At 42.9% G+C, this 21,619-nt stretch overlaps 1 protein-coding gene across 6 annotated transcripts in view; it reads left to right on the top strand.

The window, feature by feature from the left end:
• Positions 1-21,619, top strand: part of nek1 (NIMA related kinase 1) — a 157,173-nt gene that overhangs the window by 80,798 nt on the left and 54,756 nt on the right. For all 6 annotated transcript variants that reach the window (XM_033018293.1, XM_033018294.1, XM_033018292.1 and 3 more), the window contains 4 exons: positions 9,215-9,310; positions 13,254-13,409; positions 14,671-14,739; positions 19,400-19,664. In XM_033018293.1, the coding sequence (XP_032874184.1) occupies positions 9,215-9,310; positions 13,254-13,409; positions 14,671-14,739; positions 19,400-19,664 (586 nt within the window). The remainder of the gene's footprint in view (positions 1-9,214; positions 9,311-13,253; positions 13,410-14,670; positions 14,740-19,399; positions 19,665-21,619) is intronic.

Here is a 21,619-nt window from a genome sequence, read left to right as displayed (position 1 = left end):
ACCAAGCTAATTAACCTACAAACCTGTTCTTTGGAGTGTGGGAGGAAACTGGAGATCCCGAAGAAAACCCACACAGGCCACGTGGAGAACGTACAAACTCTGCATAGACAAGCACCGTAGTCACGATCAAACCCGGTCTCTGGCACTGTAAGGCAGGATCTCTACCGCTACACCACAGTTCCGCCCTGCACCTTCAAGATGATGAAAACGTTAAATACATTTTCAAAGTGCATCAGAATACATTTTATTTTAGCAGCTTATTGATCATCTGAGTGGTCTGGCTGAAGATGAGCAAATATATTTGAACGCATTTAACTGATCCAGGTGCCCAAGCATGATGGTGTTGAACCAAATTGATACAAGAAGTGCAACGACAGTTGAGTTGCACGTTTTTCAGGGCTGTGCGTGCTCCTTACTTGCTGACGATGATTTCCTTTTAGGTAATTTCATTACAGTTTGACACTGTATTCATGTTGCACTAATAAGCTTCTATGTTTTGACACAGTATATCAGGATTGATAATTGGAACCACAATTGTTAGTGCCAAACTCCAGTAAAATTAGATAAATGTTTTTAAGAAGGTGTTAAGTTAATGACAGGATTTATTCATTAACGAGCAATTGACAATTTATTCAGTAACAAACAAGTAACAAGCTTAAATAATTGTGCTGGAAAAAAAATCAGTGAGTCAAACAGCATTTTTGGTGACAAACCCCTGCGCATAGAGTCGTAGATGTAAAGCTAGAAACTGCCCCTTCAGCCCACTGCATCTACAGTGGCTTGCAAAAGTATTCATACCCCTTGAACTTTTCCACATTTTGTCACGTTACAACCACAAACGTAAATGTATTTTATTGGGATTTTATGTGATAGACCAACACAAAGTGGCGCATAATTGTGAAGTGGAAGGAAAATGATACATGGTTTTCAAATGTTTTTACAAATAAAAAACTGAAAAGTGTGGCGTGCAAAAGTATTCAGCCCACTTTACTCTGATACCCCTAAGTATAATCCAGTGCAACCAATTGCCTTCAGAAGTCACCTAATTAGTAAATAGAGTCCACTTGTGTGTAATCTAATCTCAGTATAAATACAGCTGTTCTGTGAAGGCCTCAGAGATTTGTTAGAGAACATTAGTGAACAAACAGCATCATGAAGCCCAAGGAACACACCAGACAGGTCAGGGATAAAGTTGTGGAGAAGTTTAAAGCAGGGTTAGGTTATAAAATAATATCCCAAGCTTTGAACATCTCACGGAGCACTGTTCAATCCATCATCCAAAAATGGAAAGAGTATGGCACAACTGCAAACCTACCAAGACATGGCCGTCCACCTAAACTGACAGGCCAGGCAAGGAGAGCATTGATCGGAGAAGCAGCCATGGTAACTCTGGAGGAGCTGCAGAGATCCACAGCTCAGGTGGGAGAATCTGTCCACAGGACAACTATTAGTCGTGCACTCCACAAATCGGGCCTTTATGGAAGAGTGGCAAGAAGAAAGCCATTATTGAAAAAAAGTCATAAGAAGTCCTGTTTGCAGTTTGCCACAAGCCATGTGGGGGACACAGCAAACATGTGGAGGAAGGTGCTCTGGTCAGATGAGACCAAAATTGAAATTTTTGGCCTAAATGCAAAACGCTATGTGTGGCGGAAAACTAACACTGCACATCACCCTGAACACACCATCCCCACTGTGAAACATGGTGGTGGCAGCATCATGCTGTGGGGATGCTTTCCTTCAGCAGGGACAGGGAAGCTGGTCAGAGTTGATGGGAAGATGGATGGAGCCAAATACAGGGCAATCTTGGAAGAAAACCTGTTAGAGTTTGCAAAAGACTTGAGACTGGGGCGGAGGTTCCTTCCAGCAGGACAACGACCCTAAACATACAGCCAGAGCTACAATGGAATGGTTTAGATCAAAGCATATTCATGTGTTAGAATGGCCCAGTCAAAGTCCAGACCTAAATCCAATTGAGAATCTCTGGCAAGACTTGAAAATTGCTGTTCACAGACGCTCTCCTTCCACTTCACAATTATGCACCATTTTGTGTTTGTCTATCACATAAAATCCCAATAAAATACATTTACGTTTGTGGTTGTGGTTGTAACTTGACAAAATGTGGAAAAGTTTAAGGGGTATGAATACTTTTGCAAGCCACTGTATGTGTGTACATTATGCTTACCTATACAGGTACAGGTGCACAACCTTTTATCCGAAAGCCTTGGGACCAGACACTTTTCGTAATTCAGAATTTGTCGGTCTTCGGAATGGAAATTTTTTAGCGTAGATTTTAATGGCTGGCTCAGTGGTAGAGTGCTCGGCTCATATCCGCAAGGTCGCGAGTTTGCGCCTTGATCGCGGCAGTAAACTCGGTCGCGAGTTTGAGTCTTCAATGTAGTTTTTTCTTGCAGAATAAATGTTTGTATGAAATGCAGTGTAGGAGAAGTGTACTGACTGTGTGGGCAGAACTTTGGAAGTGATTGCCCACCAGTCTAAAAAGCCGCTGTGTCTCCCTGTCCCTGGGATAGCAGGGGGCGATCAAACAGCACAATAACCCCCTCCCCCTCCAACTCCAGAGGAATCCGCTCCCCAACGGGCCGCTACGGCGACAAGTGGCAGTTTGCCCACAGCCCGAGCTGCGCCCCCTCATCCGCCACCCCAAGAACAATACGTACCTTGCACACCATCAGCTTCTGCCCCTACGTGTTCCTCTGGAGTTGGAGCGGGGCTGGGCTGGAGTTGCTGCTGGCTGTGGGTCTCTGGGATCTCCGTGCTCGCAGTGGGCCTGGGGGTCGGTGTCCCGTTGGTCCTGACGTCTCTGGCCACCCCCCTGGACTGGAGCTGAGACTGGAAACTGTACCGCCCTTGCCCCCTCCCTCTGCAACTGCAAACAACCCCACTCTCCTGCAAGGGCGGTACAGCTCCCGGAGGATGGCAGGTGGCCGGAGACGTCAGGACCAACAGGAACCCGCTCCCCGATGGGCCCCTACGACGCCCCGAGCTGCGCCCCGTCATCCGCAACCCAGGTTCATCTGTAGTTGGAGCGGGGCTGGGCTGCTGTTGGCTGTGGGTCTCTGGGATCTCCGTGCTTGCAGTGGGCCTGGGGGTCGGTGTCCCATTGGTCCTGACGTCTCCGGTGACTGGCACTGCCCTGCTGCAATCACCGACGTGAAGACAGTGCAAAGCCCCCGCGCCGGTGCAATGGGCGGGGAGCTGGAGAGGGGAGGGAAGGGGTCACACACATGGCCGGGAAGCAGAGGGGTGTAGGTGGGGTGAAACTGAAGCGAGCGACAATCTGCTGCTGCCTGCCCCGCTGAGTTAAAAAGTTCCCACGCAAGACTCACGAAACACTGTGTATCGTGAGTCTACCGTGGGAACTTTTTAACTCAGCGGGCAGGAAGCAGCATATTGTCAATTATTAACCCTCCCGCGCAATATACCCTCACCTTCTCTTTTATGAATGGGGATTTAGTTCCCCTTTCTTCGAGGACCGACCGGAGGTTCTGCTGTCACCTCTGCGGGCCGCCCTCGGTGAACGTTTTCAAGGACCTTTCTTCAAGGACCGAAAAAATGGCCGCTATTCGGAGGTTTTCGTTATTTGGATCTTCGGATAAAAGGTTGTGCACCTGTACTAAACTTGCCAGCATTAGTTCCAATTATTTGCACCTTGCCCATTCAGGTATCTATCCAGATGCCTCTTAAATGCTGTTGCCTCTCATATCCCCTTTAAGCCTCCTCCCTCTCACCTAAAACCTATGCCCTCTAGTTTTAGACAAGTCTGTACAACCCGCCTTGGCGTCTTCAGCCACCTTGATCTTGAGAGACTGCCAAAACCTTTGATGAACTGGTTGAAATTGCTTAGACTGTTGTTAAGCTCCCTGCTAAGAAAAGCTTTCATTTTGCCTTGTCATACCTTAATTAATTGTCAACCTTTACGTTAAAGGATGTTATTTCAAACCATATAATCAGTTCTCAAAGCTAACATTGTCCAGTCCTGACAAAATCATTGTAAATCCTCTTTTTTGGCAATATCGTACCCAGAACTGTCCTCTGTCAGTGGCTTCTAACATGTTAAAGACAATTTTTTTTTTCAGAATCTATGTCATAGTTAGTCATCTGCAACCTTTAATATTTAGGCAGTTGTTTTCACTTCTCTGGCATTTTCATACCTATCCTACTTTCTTGTCATCACTACTTAGAGGTCCGGAGTCTTGCTGTTATCAAAGTTCTGTTGCTCCTTGAAGGTCTCTTTTAACATTCTGCCTCCGTCCTTTTGACGAATCAAACTATGGAGCCTTCTTCCTCTTTGGCTAAATGTAAAAGACCACTTTGCTTCTATTTCAAGAAGTGTAGGGAAGCCATGTGGCTCCCGACCATCATTGTACTTTGCCCAGTTATTTTAGAATAATACAGCATAGAAATATTCCCTGTGACCCACACGCACATGACGACATTTCTGCCCCTAGGCACAAATGCCATTTTCCTGCAGTGGCTCTGCATCCTTCCTTTTAACTCACTTGAATGTTTTCTTTCTGGAATCTTTAATCGTTTTATACGTTTGTTGCTAGAATGTAGGTGGGCACCCAATTTTCATGCCTTTGTAAATGCAGTTTTCCAGACGGCCATTAGGTGGTGTTCAAAAACTGCAATTCAGTTTTTGTTATCTCCCTGTAGAAAGAAACTATGCCAGGTTAGCAAAGATAAATTGCAAAACTGTGTCATAGGGAACAAGTTATCTATGTCACTCGAAGGTGATTAAGCATCTTTAATATAGCTTCTGTTTTAAACATTTTCTTTTGCTACCTTGAGTTTGCCCTTCAGAGTTTTCCAACTGAGCATCATGCATTGACTGCAGGACACGACAGCTGCAGAGAATTCCCAAAACTGCTGGAATGTTAGATACAAAATGCTGGAGTAACTTAGCAGGTCAGGCAGTATCTCTGGAGAAAAGGAGTAGGTAGCGTTTCAGGTCGGAGTACTTCTTTAGACTCTCAGACCAGGTACTGACCCGAAACATCACCAATTCCTTTTCTCCAGAAATGTTGCCTGACCCTCTGAGTTACTCCAGCGATTTGTGTCTATCGTCAGTATAAACCAGCATCTGCAGTTTATTCCTACACTGCTGGAATGTTTGTAGGTTGTATTGAATATGGAGAATATTTTTTTAATTCTTACACCTAATTGGAAAAATTATTCGAAATCTGTGGCAGAATTATGGCCTGTCAAGATACTTTTTAATTAAAACAAAATTATGAAACTAATTATGACCAAAGACATAGGAATAGAATTAGGCCATTTAGCCCTCCATCCTTTGAGTCTACTCCGCTATTTGATTGTGACTGATCTATTTTTCCCTCTCAACCCCTGTCTTCTGCCTTTCCCCATAACTTTTGACGCCCTTAAGGGCCTGTCCCACGAGCATGCGACTCCATGCGGCATGCGCGACCTAAAGGGCCGGTCCCACCAGCATGCGTCTGCATGCGGCAAGCGCAACCAAACCAGAAGCGGGGGCAGCGCGGAGGTAGAGTGAGTGACATGAAGTTCGAGCCAAGTCTGCGGGAAGTTCGCGCGTGACGTACGGCGTCGAGGCGGCTGCGGGCCGGCAGGCCGTTGCCGTGCAACATTTTTGAACATGGTCAGTCTTTCGGAGCCCCGCGCGATGTCGGGACCAGCTCCGCACAACTCCATACGGCTCCGGCGATCGAAGTGGGGCCGGCCCCGCGAGGCCGTACGGCTCAAGCGACCACATTAGGTCGCGCTTGCCGCATGCTAGTGGGACCGGCCCTTTAGGTCGCGCTTGCCGCATGGAGTCACATGCTCGTGGGGCAGGCCCTTTACTAATCAAGAACCTATCTATCTCCGTTTTAAAAATACCCAATGTCCCACAGCCTCCGCAGCCGTCTATGGCAACAAATTTCACAGGTTGAACATCATCTGGCAAAATAAATTCCTCCTCATCTGCATGCCAAATTATGGCACAACTAAGATTGATCTAGGAAAAGTTGATGAAAAGAAAATATTTCAAAATTGTCTCACACAATTTCTAGGAAAACAATACCTATGATTTATAGTCTTAATTTGTTAAATCTGCCAAGGTATTTGAAATTATCATTCACACATTTCAAACTGAGATAGAAAATAAGATTTAATAGCAGACGACCAAAAAAATCAGATCAAAGAAATCTGCTGGAAGAACTGCTTTAGAAGAGGATAGAAAGGTATAAAAATTTACAGAACGATTTCAAGTTTAGGAAATTGGCAATGCTCGGCACAGCTGCAGTGGTGGATAGTTAAAATTCAGGGCTGCTTATCATTTAGAAAGTCAGGAACTTCATTCACCGAAGCTCGTGCCAAAAACTCTTACCCAGATGTTTCCCATAAAAATGCAACGCTTGACTGATTTACATCGGAGTGCCGACTGCCTCAAATAGAATGTGGTTCATTTGTTGATTGAGATTTCAGTGCCTCGAAACAATTAGATCAGGCTCTACCATAAAAAAGTGGGAAATTGGGACTTAAAGCAACTAAGTAAGGAAATGTAGAAACAAGGAACTGCAGGTGCTGGTTACCAATGGTCCCGATCCAAAATGTCACCTATCCATGTTCTCCAGAGATGCTGCCTGACCCGCTGGGTTACTCCAGCACATTATGTCTTTCCTGTTAAGGAAATGTCAGACTGTGGATCCTGAATTGTCTCCCGTGGATGAGGAAGGCAGTGATGTCTGGTAGAAGAAGGACTTTAGATGAATGTCCTCTCCCACAAAGCTTTTGCATTGGCTACACTGAGCAGCAATGAATGGCTCAGCACGTACTCCTGCATCCATAAGGGTTTTAGATTAGGTGAATGCACAGTCCTTTTGCCCAGGGCAGGGGAATCAAATACCAGAGGACATATGTTTAAGGCGAGAGGCAGAATTGAAATAGAAACCTAAGGGGCAACTGTGGGTCGTGGGTATATGGAACAAGCAGCCAGAGGAGGTAGTTGAGGCAGGTGCTATAACAGCATTTAAAAGCCACTTGGACAGAAACATGGAAAGGTAAAGGGTTGGAGAGTTTAGCAATGTTACAAAATTTTGAGTTTTAAAAATCAGGTCAGCAATTTACCCCATCAGATAAAGCATAAAAAGAAGTTTAATTTGACACCTAATTCACTTTCATATCTTCAGTATTAAAAAAGTTATGGCCATTTTCATACTCTGAAATTAGCATCTTGTTCCCTATTGCTTTTCCATTGACTTAACTCAAAAGCTGTGATCGAGGACAGTCAAATGGCCATACCTTTCTTAAAAATTAAGATAACTGAATGACATTTTCAGTTATTATTGATTGAAGCATTCTGAAACAAATATGAAACAATCTTACTTGGATGACCTGAAATTAAAGCATATCATTAATTAGTTAGTTACCTAATTGTAGCTAATTACAAAATGCAATTACTAGATCTAAACATCTATCCATTTCTTAAGAAAAGGTTAACATTTTTAAATAGCCTAAGTGTCCAAATAACATTCACACAAGAATTCACAATATAACATGATTTTTAAATCTCATCGTCATGAATTTATAGGCCAAATGGAAGGAATTTAATGTTTAATTCCCGTAAATTAATGGGCATTTAAATCATCTTGTGAATGGATTGTTGTGGAACGCGATCGATTGGAACGTTGCATTTGCAGTGAATTTGAACCCCATATCAGCAGGAAAAACACTGCCGGTTCGTATGGGGCCAAAATCACATTTTCGCCAATTAAATTTGGATTAAAGTCATCCTAAGAAGCAAGTTTATATGTAAAATTAACGACTTACATTATGTTTTGTCCCTTACATGAGATCTGTCCCGTTGTAGGCCTTGAGGGCGTTAGAAGTAGCTTTTTATTTTACTCCAGCGATTAAATTGTCCCGCGATTCTTTTTTTAAACTTCCGAGAACGGAAGTCCGGGCGATTGTTCTGCAGCAGCTGGCAGCCTGAGGAAGTTCGCCTCCGACAGGCAGGAGAAAACGGCATTTTAATCCTGCCCCCACCCCCCTCAAAGGCGCCAAAGTCACGCACATGGCCAGTGGCAGAACTGCAGCGCCGCTGAAGGTAAGTATTGTAACATCGCTAGAGAGTTAGGGGCCAAAACCAGGCGAATAGAACTAGCTTAGATGGACCATCATGGACTAGCTTAGGTGGATCAACTTGGTCCAGCTTGTACATGTTGGCCCAATGGCCTGTTTCTGTGCTGTATGATCATGACTCCATACCTCTACGACTCTATGTCAGTCAGCAGTATTCTCTTGCATCTCATTGCACTGGAAAACCAAACAAGGTTTGGGCACAACCAAGTGCTCTTTCACCGAATTGGTGATCTTCTAGCAACAGTTGATGTTGGTCTTAGGTTGCAGAATCATCATTAATATTTGGCCGGTCAGGTTCTGTCAACAAATAAAGATTTTAAAATGAAAAACCATTGCACTCTCTTTGCAGCTAAGATTAGAGACTCTATGATGCCATTTTATTTAGATATATTTTGCAATGCTTTGTTTTCGTTAAAGATCAAAATCTGAGTTGGATTTGATTTAGATCAGTGGTTCCCAACGTGGGGCGTACGCCCCACAGGGGGGCAATTTGATTTTTAAGGGGGGCAATTGAGCGCGACTGAGGAGGTCTGGGTCCAAATTTTCGATTTTTATTTTTGGGGATTTTCCATCAGGTAAACATATGTAGTTTATGTTTCAGATGTTATTTTGAGTAAATAACTTTATTGTACAGTAATTAAAATGATCGAAGTATTACAGAAAAAGCTTCCATTCAAATTAGTTTGTGTTGTGGTGTATCACCACATGGGGGGGGGGGCATCAGGATTTTAGAGGTGATTAGGTGGGGCATGGCCAAAAAAAGGTTGGGAACCACTGATTTAGATGAAAGTGGTTGAGTATTTGGTCACCATGATTGTTTGTTTGAAACATTTTACAAAGTAGTAGTATCAAATAGAACCCATCAATATGCAAATGGTGCTCCTCACAGTACTGCCATCTATCTAATAGACAGTAAGTGTTCAACACTGATGTAGAGCATCGTTAACTTGAGTTTTAGTTTGCAGCCATGTTTTACCAGTGTGTAGTTTTCGGAGTTGCAAACCAATTGGCTATTTTATGAAACTGAAAAAAAAGGCCCCTTTTGCGGAGATTAAACATTCACAAAATTGCATTGTTATAAACTTTATTTTTACAGGCTCAAGCCAACACACGAGCAGCAGTGCTTAAAGAACAGCTTGAGAAAAAGAGAAGAGAAGCCTACGAAAGAGAAAGGAAGGCCTGGGATGAACATGTAAGAATGCCTGTCTTAGCCGAATTACTAATCCGTGCTGTTTTATTCCTTGTTAATAGATTTCCACTTTGTAACAAGACACAGGTAAAATATTTGCTAAAACATTGATGGTGTACGCAGAGTCAGACAGCATGGAAACACGCCCTTCAGCCCAACTTGCCCATGCTGAACAAGATGCCCCATCTACACTAGTTCCACCGGCCCGCATTTGGTCCATGTCCCTCTAAACCTTTCCTATCCAATTATCTGTTCAAATATCTTAGATGTTGCTATAGTACCTACCTCAACTACTTCTAGCAGCTCGTTCCAGATACCCTCTCACATTAAACCTACAGTATGTCTTCTGGACTTTGATTCCCCTACTCTGGGTAAAAGGTTCTGTGCATTCACCCGATCTATACCCCACATAATCTTGTACACCTCTATAAGATCACTCCTCATCCTCCTGCACTCCAAAGAATAAAGTCCTAGCCTGCTCAACCTCTCCCTATAGATCAAGCTCTTGCTCATTGTCCAATCGATGCATTGGTGCAATGCTCAATACACAATAATAGCTGACAGTTAACATGTACAGAGTCTTGCACTGGGAAATAAATTGTTTAGTTGAAATATTTGGGTGAAAATGGTAGGTTGATTGAAAATGTAGATGCGACAGGGAAATGCAGGAGATAGGAACAAATGGTTAACAATGTCACCAGCAAATGTTTCACAGAATCATTGCACAGATCAATAGGCACAGATGAGGTTCACCTTGGATTCACTGGGATCTGGGAAACTAATGGCATAGGTTTAATGTGAGGGGAAAGGTTTAAAAGAGACCCGAGCGGCAGCTTTTTCACCCTAGATAGTGGTGTATATATAGAATGAGCAGCCAGCGAAAACTGTGGCAATACAACTGTAGCAATACAATGACAGCATGTTGAGTCATTTAGTGTGGAAACAAGTCCTTTGGCCCAACCTACCCTCACTGACCAACGTGCCACATCTTCACTAGTCCCACCTACCTGTGTTTCGCCCATATCCCATCAAACCTTTCCTTTCCCTGTACCTGTCCAAATGTTTTTTAAATGTCATGATATTACCTGCCTCCTCTACTTCTTCTGGCAGCTCGTTCCATATACCCATCACGCAATGTAAAAAAGTTGCCCCTCCGGCTCCTATTAAATCTTTCGTCCCCTGACCTTAAACCAGTGTTATCTAGTTCTTGATTTCCCTACACTTGGACAAAAAACGCTGTGCGTTTACCCGATCAAATTTTCTGTGCATTTACCCTATCTGATCTTCTCATGGTCTTATACTTTAAAAGACACTTGGACAGATACATGCATAGAAAAGGCTTGGAGGGATATGGGTTATATCCAGACGAGTGGGATGAGCTCCATTAAGCCACATGGTTGGCATGGGTGTTGGGCTGAAGGGCATGATTCCATGCTGTATAGCTCTGTGACTCTGAAATGGAGATTGCCATGATAATCGACAGCGACTTTCTGAGTAACTTTGTTGCAGGTGAAAAGTGGAAGATGTAAAATCTATACATTTCTCTCTAACTGCTCCCTTTCATTCATTTTTTACAGTTTAGTCCCATGCTCATCCTTGTTTTTCCCCATCAGAGACATTCCCTCTCCTCCAACTTCACTGCAGCTTAACAAGCTGCATTGGTCTCCTTCCCGGTTCTGAGGAAAGATCTTTGACCTGAAAAGTTAACTCTATTTCTTTTCCTTCTTGCAGCCTGATCTATGAGTATTTCCAGCATTTACTTTTGTATGTTAGATTTCCAAAATCTGCAGTGTTTTTTTTTTCAGAAGTGATGGTGGCTTGGAAAGTTGAATATGGATGTCCCACTGAGGTTTTACAATAGTGTCAGAGAAAAAACAGTGGCAATTGAGACCAGTTAAACTGCAGTGGTTGTGATAGGTTGCATGTTGTGTTTAAATTTGCTCATGCTTGACCTTTAGATTATCATATCGAAACATAGAAAAATAGGTGCAGGAGTAGACCATTTGGCCCTTCGAGCCAGCACTGCCACTCAATGTGATCATGGTGGATCATCTAAAATCAGTACCCCGTTCCTGCTTTTTCCCCATATCCCATGATTCCTTTAGCCATAAGAGCTAAATCTAACTCCCTCTTGAAAACATCCAGTGAATTGGCTTCCACTGCCTTCTGTCCACTTTAACCACATGTGTTTTTTTCTATTACAAATCCCAAATTGTGAAGTACAGAGGCAAATAAATAAATTATGGGTCTTTATCCCAAACATTATGGAGGGCACAGTAGATACATAGGTGCAGGAGTAGGCCATTCGGCTCTTCAAGCCAGCACTGCCATTCAATGTGATCATGGCTGACCATCCACAATCAGTACCCCATTCCTGCTTTCTCCTCATATCCTTTGATTCCGCTAGCCCTAAGAGCTTATCTTTTGAATGCATCCAGTGAATCGGCCTCACTGCCTTCTGTGGCAGAGAATTCCAGAGATTCACAACTCTCTCGGTGAAAAAGGTTTTCCTCATTTCAGTCCTAAATGGCCTACCCCTTATTCTTAAACTGTGACCCCTGATTCTGGACTCCCCCAACATCGGGAAAATTTTTCCTGCATCTAGCCTGTCCAATCCTTTAAGAATATTATATGTTTTTTATGAGATTGCCTCTCCTCCTAAATTCCAGTGAATACAAGCACAGTCGACCCATTCTTTCATCATGTGTCAGTCCCGTCATCCCAGGAATTAACCTGGTGTACCTATGCTGCACTCCCTCAATAGCAATAATGTCCTTCCTCAAATTAGGAGACCAAAATTGCACACAATACTCAAGATGCAGTCTCACCAGGGCTCTGTACAACTTCAGTAGGACCTCTCTGCTCCTAAACTCAAAACCTCTCGCAATGAAGGCCAACATGTCATTAGCTTGCTTCATTGCCTACTGTACCTGCATGCTTACTTTCAGTGACTGATGTACAAGCACACCCAGATCTCGCTGCACCTCCCCTTTTTCTAACCTGACACCATTCAGATAATAATCTACCTTCCTGTTCTTGCCACCAAAGTGGATAACCTCACATTTATCCACATTATACTGCATCTGCCATGCATCTCCCCACTCACCCAACCTATCCAAGTCACCCTGTAGCCTCATAGCATCCTCCTCTCAGCTCACACTGCCATCCAGCTTTGTATCATCCGCAAACTTGGAGATGTCACGTTTAATTCCTTCGTCTAAATCGTTAATATATATTGTAAATAACTGGGGTCCCAGCATCGAGCTTTGCAGCACCCCACTAGTCACTGCCTGCCGTTCTGAAAAGGACCCCTTAGTTCCTACTCTTTGCTTCCTGTCTGCCAACCATATAGAACTGATGAAGTACAATATTTAATCATTTGGAAGAATCCTTACAGATGATTTATGACCAACGATGCAAAACATGGGAGGGTGGTGGATGTATGGAACGAGCTGCTGGAGGTGGTAGTTGAGGCACGGAATATCGCACTGTGTTTGAAACATTTGGACAGGTTCATGGATAAGACAGGTTTAGAGGGATATGGACCAAACGCAGGCAGGTGGGACTAGTGTAGATGGGACATGTTGGTCACTGTGGGCAGGTTGGGCTGAAGGGCCTGTTTCTATGCTGTATGACTATAACAAAAATTAATTTGTTTTGTTTGGATTAATTATTGATTTGAATGCTTAACTATGGTCATCCGTGCACTAAAATAGCTGCAAACTTGGTTTATCCTTTCCAAGTTAAATGTTGCATTATTTGGAATAGAGTGGAAGAGACATATTAAAGGAAATGTGTATGTATATACAGGGGACACAGATTCGCAGTAATTGTAGAGAAAGGGGAAGGGAATGCGATCAATGAAAGTCAACGTAGGTGAAATAAGATGAACGGTCGCACCATCATGTTTGTTTAAATAACAGATGAACTCTCAAATTCTTCTCAGCTTGCAGCTAAAGGATTTAAGCAGCCAGTTACAGCTGCATCTTCATCCTCTTCTCAAGGAAGGCAAGGATCAGCCCCATCTTCCAAACCTCAATCACCAGCAAAATCCAGCACTCCAGCTATTTCGATGACTGCTGCACTGAAAGACGTGGGCATTGTAAGTGCTTCTTAACTTTTAAGCCGTGGTAAAGTAAATAACTGGGTTCCAGTTGATGTCAAGAGTGTTAATAGCATTGATGTGCAGAGGGATCCAAATCCACAGATCATTGAAAATACCAACACGAGATAGCGTGGTAAAGAAGGCATATGATATGCTTGCCTTCATCAATTGGGAACTTGAGAATGGACTTTGACCCGGCTGCATTTGGAGTATTGTCTGTAGTTCTGGTCACTCCAATACAGGAAGGACATGGAGGCTTTGAAGAGAGTGTAGCAAAGGTTTACCAGAATGTTGCCTGGATTAGATAGTATGAGGTATAAAGAAAGTTCGGACAAACTTGGACTGTTTTCTCTGGAATGTTGGAGGCTGAGAGGAGACGATAAAAGTATATAAAATTATGGGAGGCAATGATAGGAAAGACAGTAAAAATCTTTTTTCCCAGAGTGGAAATATCAAGGACCAGAGGACATAGCTCAGGTCAGAGGGGTAAGTTTAAAGGAGATGTGCGGGACAAATCTTTCACAAGGAGATTGATGGGTCCATGGAACACGCTACCAGATGTGGTGATGGAGGTAGATACGAAAGTGGTGTTTAAGGGGCTTTTAGATAAGCACATATCAATGCAGGAAATGGAGGTATACAAGGATGCAGGGATATGGATCATGTACAGGCGGAGGAGATCAGTTTAATTTGCCAAACTGTTCGGCACAAACATTGTGGGCTGAAGGGCCTGTTCTTGTGCTGTACTGTTCTATGTTCACGATTGTGATCTTCATATGCTATAGAATTGCACTACAATACTAAACAGGTAATGTTGATGGGAAAATAAATTGCTTTTGGCCCTTTGCTGTGGGAGGTGTGTGCATTTGGTTACTGGTATCTTGATCAATGAGCCAGTACTCTTGCACATAATGGGGCTCCACAGGTTGATGATCCTGGGAGACAAGATGGATACACTTAATTATCGGCATGTCCAATGCTTGTAAAGATATTTCCAGCAGGCGTAGAAATCTGGAGCAGAAACTCTGGCTGATTCTTGTCATAAACAGAAACTGCTGAAAACACACAGTGGCTGTGTCAGTAATGGGAAAGAACCTCTGGGTAGGATCACTGTTTCTTCTCCATTCCTCTCCTCTACAGTTGGGGTTTGCAATGGAAATGATGAATGGGTAATAAATCTTGTACCTTGCCATTGATGCTTAAAATTTAAAAAAAGTAAAATTAACAGTAATAATTTCATTGTTTCGTTTGGTACCAGGCCAAAGAAACATCAACGCCTAAGGAAATCTCAGAGGAAATTAAGAGGTCTAGCTCTACTACTATTCAGGTGAGAGTCCAAAATTCGAGCTGCCATGCAAAACATTTAATTCAAATAGAGCTTTACCATTGACCAAACACAAAATTACTGGTGAACTTTATGTTGGATTACATATTACTGGGTAAAATATGTGTTACTGTTAATAGCTCCTCACATTGTCAGTGAAGCTTGTTTTTTTTTTTTAATGACTCAATATTAGGGGGAATGAGGACTGGAGGACTCAAATAAGGAGTCAAAACTGCACAAGGTACTCCAGGCAGATATAAGTTATGACTTGCCTATTTTTGTACTCAATGCCCCTTGCAATAAAGACCAGTGTTCCATCAGTTTAATAATTGTCATATCTGCATGCTAACTTTGTATTTCAAGTATGAGGATATCCAAAATTCTTGCACTGCAGAATTCTGCGGTTTCCCTCAATTTAAACAGCGCACTGTGTTTCTGTTTTTGCTACAAGGTGAAAATTTCACTTTGTTGTTCATCTTCCAAACATTTGCCTCCTCGTCCTTTTGATTCATCTTTGCTCGATTATTGGTGTTCCCTACAATTGGCTTTCCCAGCTCTCCGTGTATTGTTTGCAAATTTGACTCCAATGTACTTTGGGCCTTTCTTTAAATTAAATTATTCATTATTCATGCCAGCATGATCTCTGTGGCACACAACTTATTACAGGTAGTAGATTCACATGAGACTGCAGATGCTGTAATGTAGAGCAAACAAAAGTGTTAGAGGAACTCAGCATCTCTCACTGATGCTTCCAGCAGTTTGTTTATTACAGGCAGTTCCAGCTTGTCAAAATTTAAATTGCCCATTTATTTCTCTAGTGTTTTTTCTTGTTAGACGACACTTGATGCTACTTTCCAATCTATCTTTTGGAAATTTAATCTTTGGTTCTCTTGTATCCATCATGCCTGTTATATCCTCAAAAAATACAAATAAATCTGGTAAATATGTTTTTCTTCTTTCATAAGACAATGGTGATATGGTTGAAATATATGATTTTTCTAAATGTCATGGCACTATTCCTTTGTAATATATTTCAGCATGTACCAATGACTGGATTTGTAAATTGATCGTTTCTGAACTTCCCCCCAGTTTAGTTTCAGTAAAAACACTGAATCAAGCACTTGAAATAACTAATCTTTATTTTAACAAAGCGCAATTACAGTTCAACTACTGTACCTATCCCACCGCGGGTTGGATCCTCGTATCTGCCCGATCAAGCCCTCTAAGCCTCGCTCAAACAGAGACACTCCAGAAAGTCACGCAGTCCCAAGTGCTCTCCCAGAAGATCGACGCTGGACCTCGTGGCAGCGGACTTTTATATCTCCCGGGACCTTGAGGGGCCGAACCACATGGGGGTGGTCTCTTAATAATCCAATTACATATATCGATTAACCCCATACAAAACAGACATTTTCTAAACCCAATAATACAGCAGCTTAATACATTGTATTCAACCCGGACTTCTCAAGGAAGCCAACTTAGAAACATTTACATCTGATCTACAAGAAACCCAGACAAAGCTCAATACCTCATCCAATCAACACTCGGCAAATTTGAACTCTGCAACATTATTTACAATTAGTTACAAGGTGTATGTCTGGTTTGCAGCCATCCATTCCATTCTATGCATTTTACACCTAATTGACAGAGTCTGCAGATGTTCTTATTCTTTTCTTGCAGTGTATCTAGACACACTGGCACCACTCCACAGCTTGTCCCAGCTCTGCAGAGAGCAATTCCAAATTGACCAAATCTCCCAGCAGCCCTGAAGCTTTTACCCCATTTTGAAGTTCTAGCCTCTCCAATTTAGCCAGGATTAACAGATATACATTGCATGGGGCTACCTGCTACCAGTATTACAGGTCATAGAGATAAACTGCAGTGTGAGAAGCACTTTCCACTTAGCAGCAGACAGACAAAATTGTGCTGGCGTGAAGCTCAATATTAACAAGGATTGGGTATTGCATTTCTTCTCTGACAGTACAGTACTGAGGAAATGCTACATCGTCAGATGTGCTATTTTTCTGATGACATGTTAAACCCAAGAACCTGTTTGCGTTCGCAGATGGATATGCTTTAGACTTTAGAGATGAAGCGTGGAAACAGGCCATTCGGCCCACAGAGTCCACAACAATCAGTGATTACCCGAATACTAACACTATCCTGCAGATTCAGGACAATTTACAGAAGCCAATTATCCCACACACCTGTAGATCTTTGGAATGTGGGAGGAAACCGGTGCAGCTGGAGAAAACCCACGCAGTCACTGGGAGAATGTACAAATTCCATAGAGACAGCCCCCGAGGACAGGATTGAACCCGGGTCTTTGGTGCTGTAAGGCAGCAACTGTGCCGCTGTGGATATTGAAATATCCCATGATCTGTTTATTTTGAAAAGAGCAAGGCCGTGATCTATGATCTTCCAAAAAATATCTACTTTGTTTATCATCAAAATTAAATCTGGTCATTATCGCAAACCTTTTTTCTAAAAGCTTGATATCTGTAAATTGTATGCTGCATTTCTGACATTGTAAGTTTAAACTTCAAATACACTTAATTAGCTGCAAAGTATAAGGTCATGAAAGGTGCTACATATGTACGAACATTACTTGTTAAAGCAGTGTCCCATTGTACGAGTTCATTAAAGAGTTTGCCCTGATTCAAACTCGGAGATTTACGGTAATGGCCGCTCGTAAGTACTCGGGGCTCTCGTGGATAATTTTTAACATGTTGAAAAATCTTCACGAGTCTTCCCGAGCTTACCTGCCGTTAGCGAGTCTTCCAGAGTACCTGCCGTTAGCATTACGAGCCGCTAAGAGACATCCCCATGCTCAGACGTACCCCTACGTTCATTCTACGTGCTTACCACGAGTTTGATTTTTTTTTTAACTCGGGAGAGCACTTGAATGAACTCGCACAGTGGGACAGGGCCATTACTGTGTGCTTGGAATTTCAGTCTGAGTTCCATCCAGATATCAGGTTAATCTTGACAGAACATAGTGTAATAACACTAAACATGAAGGGATTTACAGGCATATGCAATTCAAGCCTACAACCAATTTGCTAGCTTTCACTCAAATGGCCCTGCCCGTAAAACCGACAACCCCATTCGTTTTGTGCTCATGTGACCCAATGTTCACCTGAGCCCATGTTAATGAACTGATCCGCAGTTACTAGCAGTTAACTGAAGCTACTAATCCAGGTCTGATTCTCCTGCTGTTGCAACAATTATTAAGTACTATTGAATCAAGCTGCCCTCAGTATTTGAGAACCGCAGTCAATTAAAGCAGCACAGCTGTGTCCTGTTCTGCTGCAGCAATTAGTTAATTGAAGACAGCAGTGGCCAGCATTTAATTGCTGCTGCAGACCCTGCTGCTGCTGAAATTAAGGGCTCTTTTGGCAAGCTCAATCCATTTACTAATAATGGAAGTAAGATTCCAGTGTATTTCACTGCTTAGACTCAGTCATTCAGTGCGGAAACAGGCCCTCTGGCCCAACTTGCACATTCTGACCACGACACCATGTCCACACTAGTCCCACCTGCTGGCATATAGCCGATGTCCCTCTGAACCTTGCCTGTCCATGTACCTGTCCAAATATCTTTTAAATGTTGTTATAGTGCCTGCCTCAACTACCTCCTCTGGCAGCTTGTTCCATATACCTATCACCGTTTGTGTGAAGAAATTGGTCGTCGAATACCTATTAAATCCTGCCCCTCTCACTTTAACTTATCTTCTCTGGTCCTTGATTCCTCTACACTGGGTAAAAGACAGCATTCGCCCTATTCCCATGATTTTATACACTTCAGAAAAACTGGTGTTATCCATAGCACATTTCGTGGTGCATTTTCCCACCTCTTTGTACCCATAAGTAATTTATGGTTTATTATTTGTCACATGCAGTGAAAAGCTTTGTTTTGCATGCTATTCAATCAAAACAGCTAACTATACTTAAATATTATCAATCCAAACTTGAGTACCATATGTAGAATCAAAAAAATACATAGTGCAAAATATAGTTCCCAGCATTGTAGTGCACGAGTTCCCGAGACAAGGTGCAATGTCCGCAATAGGGTAGAGGTGAATTGGACAGTACCCTGGCTTATGGGAGGATAAAAGAGAAGAAACTATTCCTGAAGGGCCTGTCCCACTTGCCGATTTTTTTTGGCGACTGCCGGCATAATTGACTAATGTATCAGGTCACTGAAAGATTTTGAGCATTTCAAAATCCAGCGGCGACAAAAAAAGTGTTGCGACACTTGAGGAGACACTGCACATCAATACGTCGTCATGCCGCGACTTTTTCGGTGACCTGATACGTCGGTCAATGATGCCGACAGTCGCCGAAAAATTGCCAAGTGGGGCAGGCCCTTTAGTCTTGTGGTACGCACTTTCAAGCTTTTGTATCTTCTGCCCGACTGGGGTGGGACGTCTGTGAACATGCAGGCCCTGAACCGCAAACATGAAGAGTATTGATCGATGTCATTTGGCTTATTCTTTATTTAATTAATTCAACTTTATGTACTATCTGTGCATTGTTCTTAAAACAAAACCCTTTGTGACATTTCCATTTACTGTATGTATTTGGTTTCCTGAATTGTGGCATGTGAATGTGTTGGAAAATTGCAGGTGGCTGTTCATATTTTTGACATTTTTATTTTTCAGAAGGAAAAGCAAGATATTTTACGCAGGTTAAATCAAAATATTAAAACTCAAGATAGTCCCGATTCAGATGCAGGGGACAAGGGGACTGTGTGGCAAGGGGACAGTGCTGTGACTTCTCCCGGAAATGGCCCACAACCTGAAGCACAGTTGGAGGATGGCCCCCATTTGGCAGGGGAAAGGAAAAAATGGGAAGCAGAGCCTCCGCCCGTAATTCCTCTCGCCCAACTAACACTTGAAGACACCGGCTCAGAGATAAACTATGAGAGTAAGAAATATTTACTGCTTTATTCTAAAATACAGTGGTGAAGGCAGATTTGATTTCAACAACATATTAGCTGGAGGCGAGTGGATAAATTGCACAGAAATGTCTTGGCAGGCTGTTTTGACCCAAACATGATGATTCTTAGAGGCTGATTATTTCCTTTTAGGCTCCCCTTTACCCTGTGACCCCTTTATTTTAGTGCTGGTGACTGTCCCCAGAACAAATATAATAGTTGAATTGTACTTTATTGTCACTTGTACCTAAGTAGAGTGAAATTCCTTTTAGCATACAGTTCCATGACAATGCTACTACATAGTAGGCACAATCATGCTAAGTATAAGAGAGTAAGATAGTAGACCACACTGAGTCAGTACACAAGAGTCACCATGTTTTAGGTGCCATCTTGTACACTTCAAGTACAAAATTTAAAAAAAATGTTAGTAATAACTTGGCCATAAAAGCCTGTTGTCATGCCAATAGCATTAGATAATGGCTCACAGTTTTATGGGGCCCGACCTGAAAGTCACCTATCCATGTTCTCCAGAGATGCTGCTTGACCCATTGATTTTTTATTACTCCAACACTTTGCGTCTTTTTTTATAAACCAACATCTGCAGTTCCTTGTTTCTCAGCCTTTAAGCATTGTGTCGACGTTGAGTAAACCTCGTGAGACATCTCTGGGCAAGTTGTGTGCTGCTATCTTGTTAAACCATCTCATTGCCGCTGTTCACGTCTGTCCCCTAAGCTTAACCTTGGCAATGTTCACAAAGTTCTATTAATTTGGGGAGAAGGGTACATAAACTAGTGTTATAATTTGGGTTCCCAGACAGGTAAATCAGTTTTCATTTTCTTCCAATTTTTTGCAGCTTTCCAAGCCCCCTGTTTAGCTGGAAGTATTCATTGGGTAATTCTAGTTCAAATAATGTTTACATCATGCCTTTCCATTAATTAGAGAAACCAGACTGTAAGACAAATTCTGTCACTTCTTCATAAACCTCTGTGCTGTGGCATTTTTCTCTTTGATCATGGCAATTACATGCATGACAAGTAAAAGTTGGGGGAAAAAAAGGCCATTTGACCCCTGGCGCCTATTTTAGCATTCAGAAAGATCATGGCTGATCTCAGACTAAATTACGTAAGCAAACTCCGGATAATATAAACCGCATATAAGGCGGAGCTTCTACTAACAAGCACTACAATTGGTTAATAAGAAGTAGCCAATCTACATCTTTCCTTGTAGAAACAAAATAAAGCATAGATACGTGGATACATGTGGCTAAACATTACAGTAGCCAAAACACTAATAACATATATGAGGAAGTATAGATGGTTACACAAAATCACCATATCTAAGGGGTGGCCTGCTGACCCGTCCGGCACGTGTGTAGTACAAATCCGCGTTTCCTCATTTCACCGATGAAGTGACTGGGGAAGTGCCCGGGGACGGAACCGGAGACCTGCCAAGTGGAGGAACCAAAGAGTGGAGGACCCACCGATTGGTGAAATAGGCAAGCTGGGCGCTGAGTGTCGTGGAGAGGCCGCGGGGGACACAGTCTCTGGCTGTTGAGCAGTCGGCCCGGTAATGGGAGGGTCTACAAAACACGAGACCTCTGGATACGGAGCCGCAGGACGTGGTTCCTTCATGGGAAGGAGATGTTGACGGTTGCGTCTGTAAATGGCCCCGTTCACGCTAACCAGGTAGGAGCGCGGTTCTTTAGCAGGGCTGTGGATGTGACCCAGACGGCCAAAGCCCTTGTTGGTCTGGAGGCGAACAACCTGTCCACTGGAGAGAGGTTTAAGTGGCTTGCTGGACTTATCAAAAAATCATTTTTGTGCATCACGTTTGAATTGTAGTTTTTTCTGGACCACGGGCGGAGAACGGACCTGTGGCTGCAAAAGCTGCTGGGGTACAGGCAGTGCAGCACAGGTTTGACGAGACATCAGTCGTTGGGCTGGAG

This window comes from Amblyraja radiata, chromosome 3 (genome assembly GCF_010909765.2).
Source record: "Amblyraja radiata isolate CabotCenter1 chromosome 3, sAmbRad1.1.pri, whole genome shotgun sequence".
Classification (NCBI taxonomy): domain Eukaryota; kingdom Metazoa; phylum Chordata; class Chondrichthyes; order Rajiformes; family Rajidae; genus Amblyraja; species Amblyraja radiata.
The sequence above is the reverse complement of the archived record's forward strand: the minus strand, read 5'-3'. Positions and strand labels throughout refer to the sequence as shown.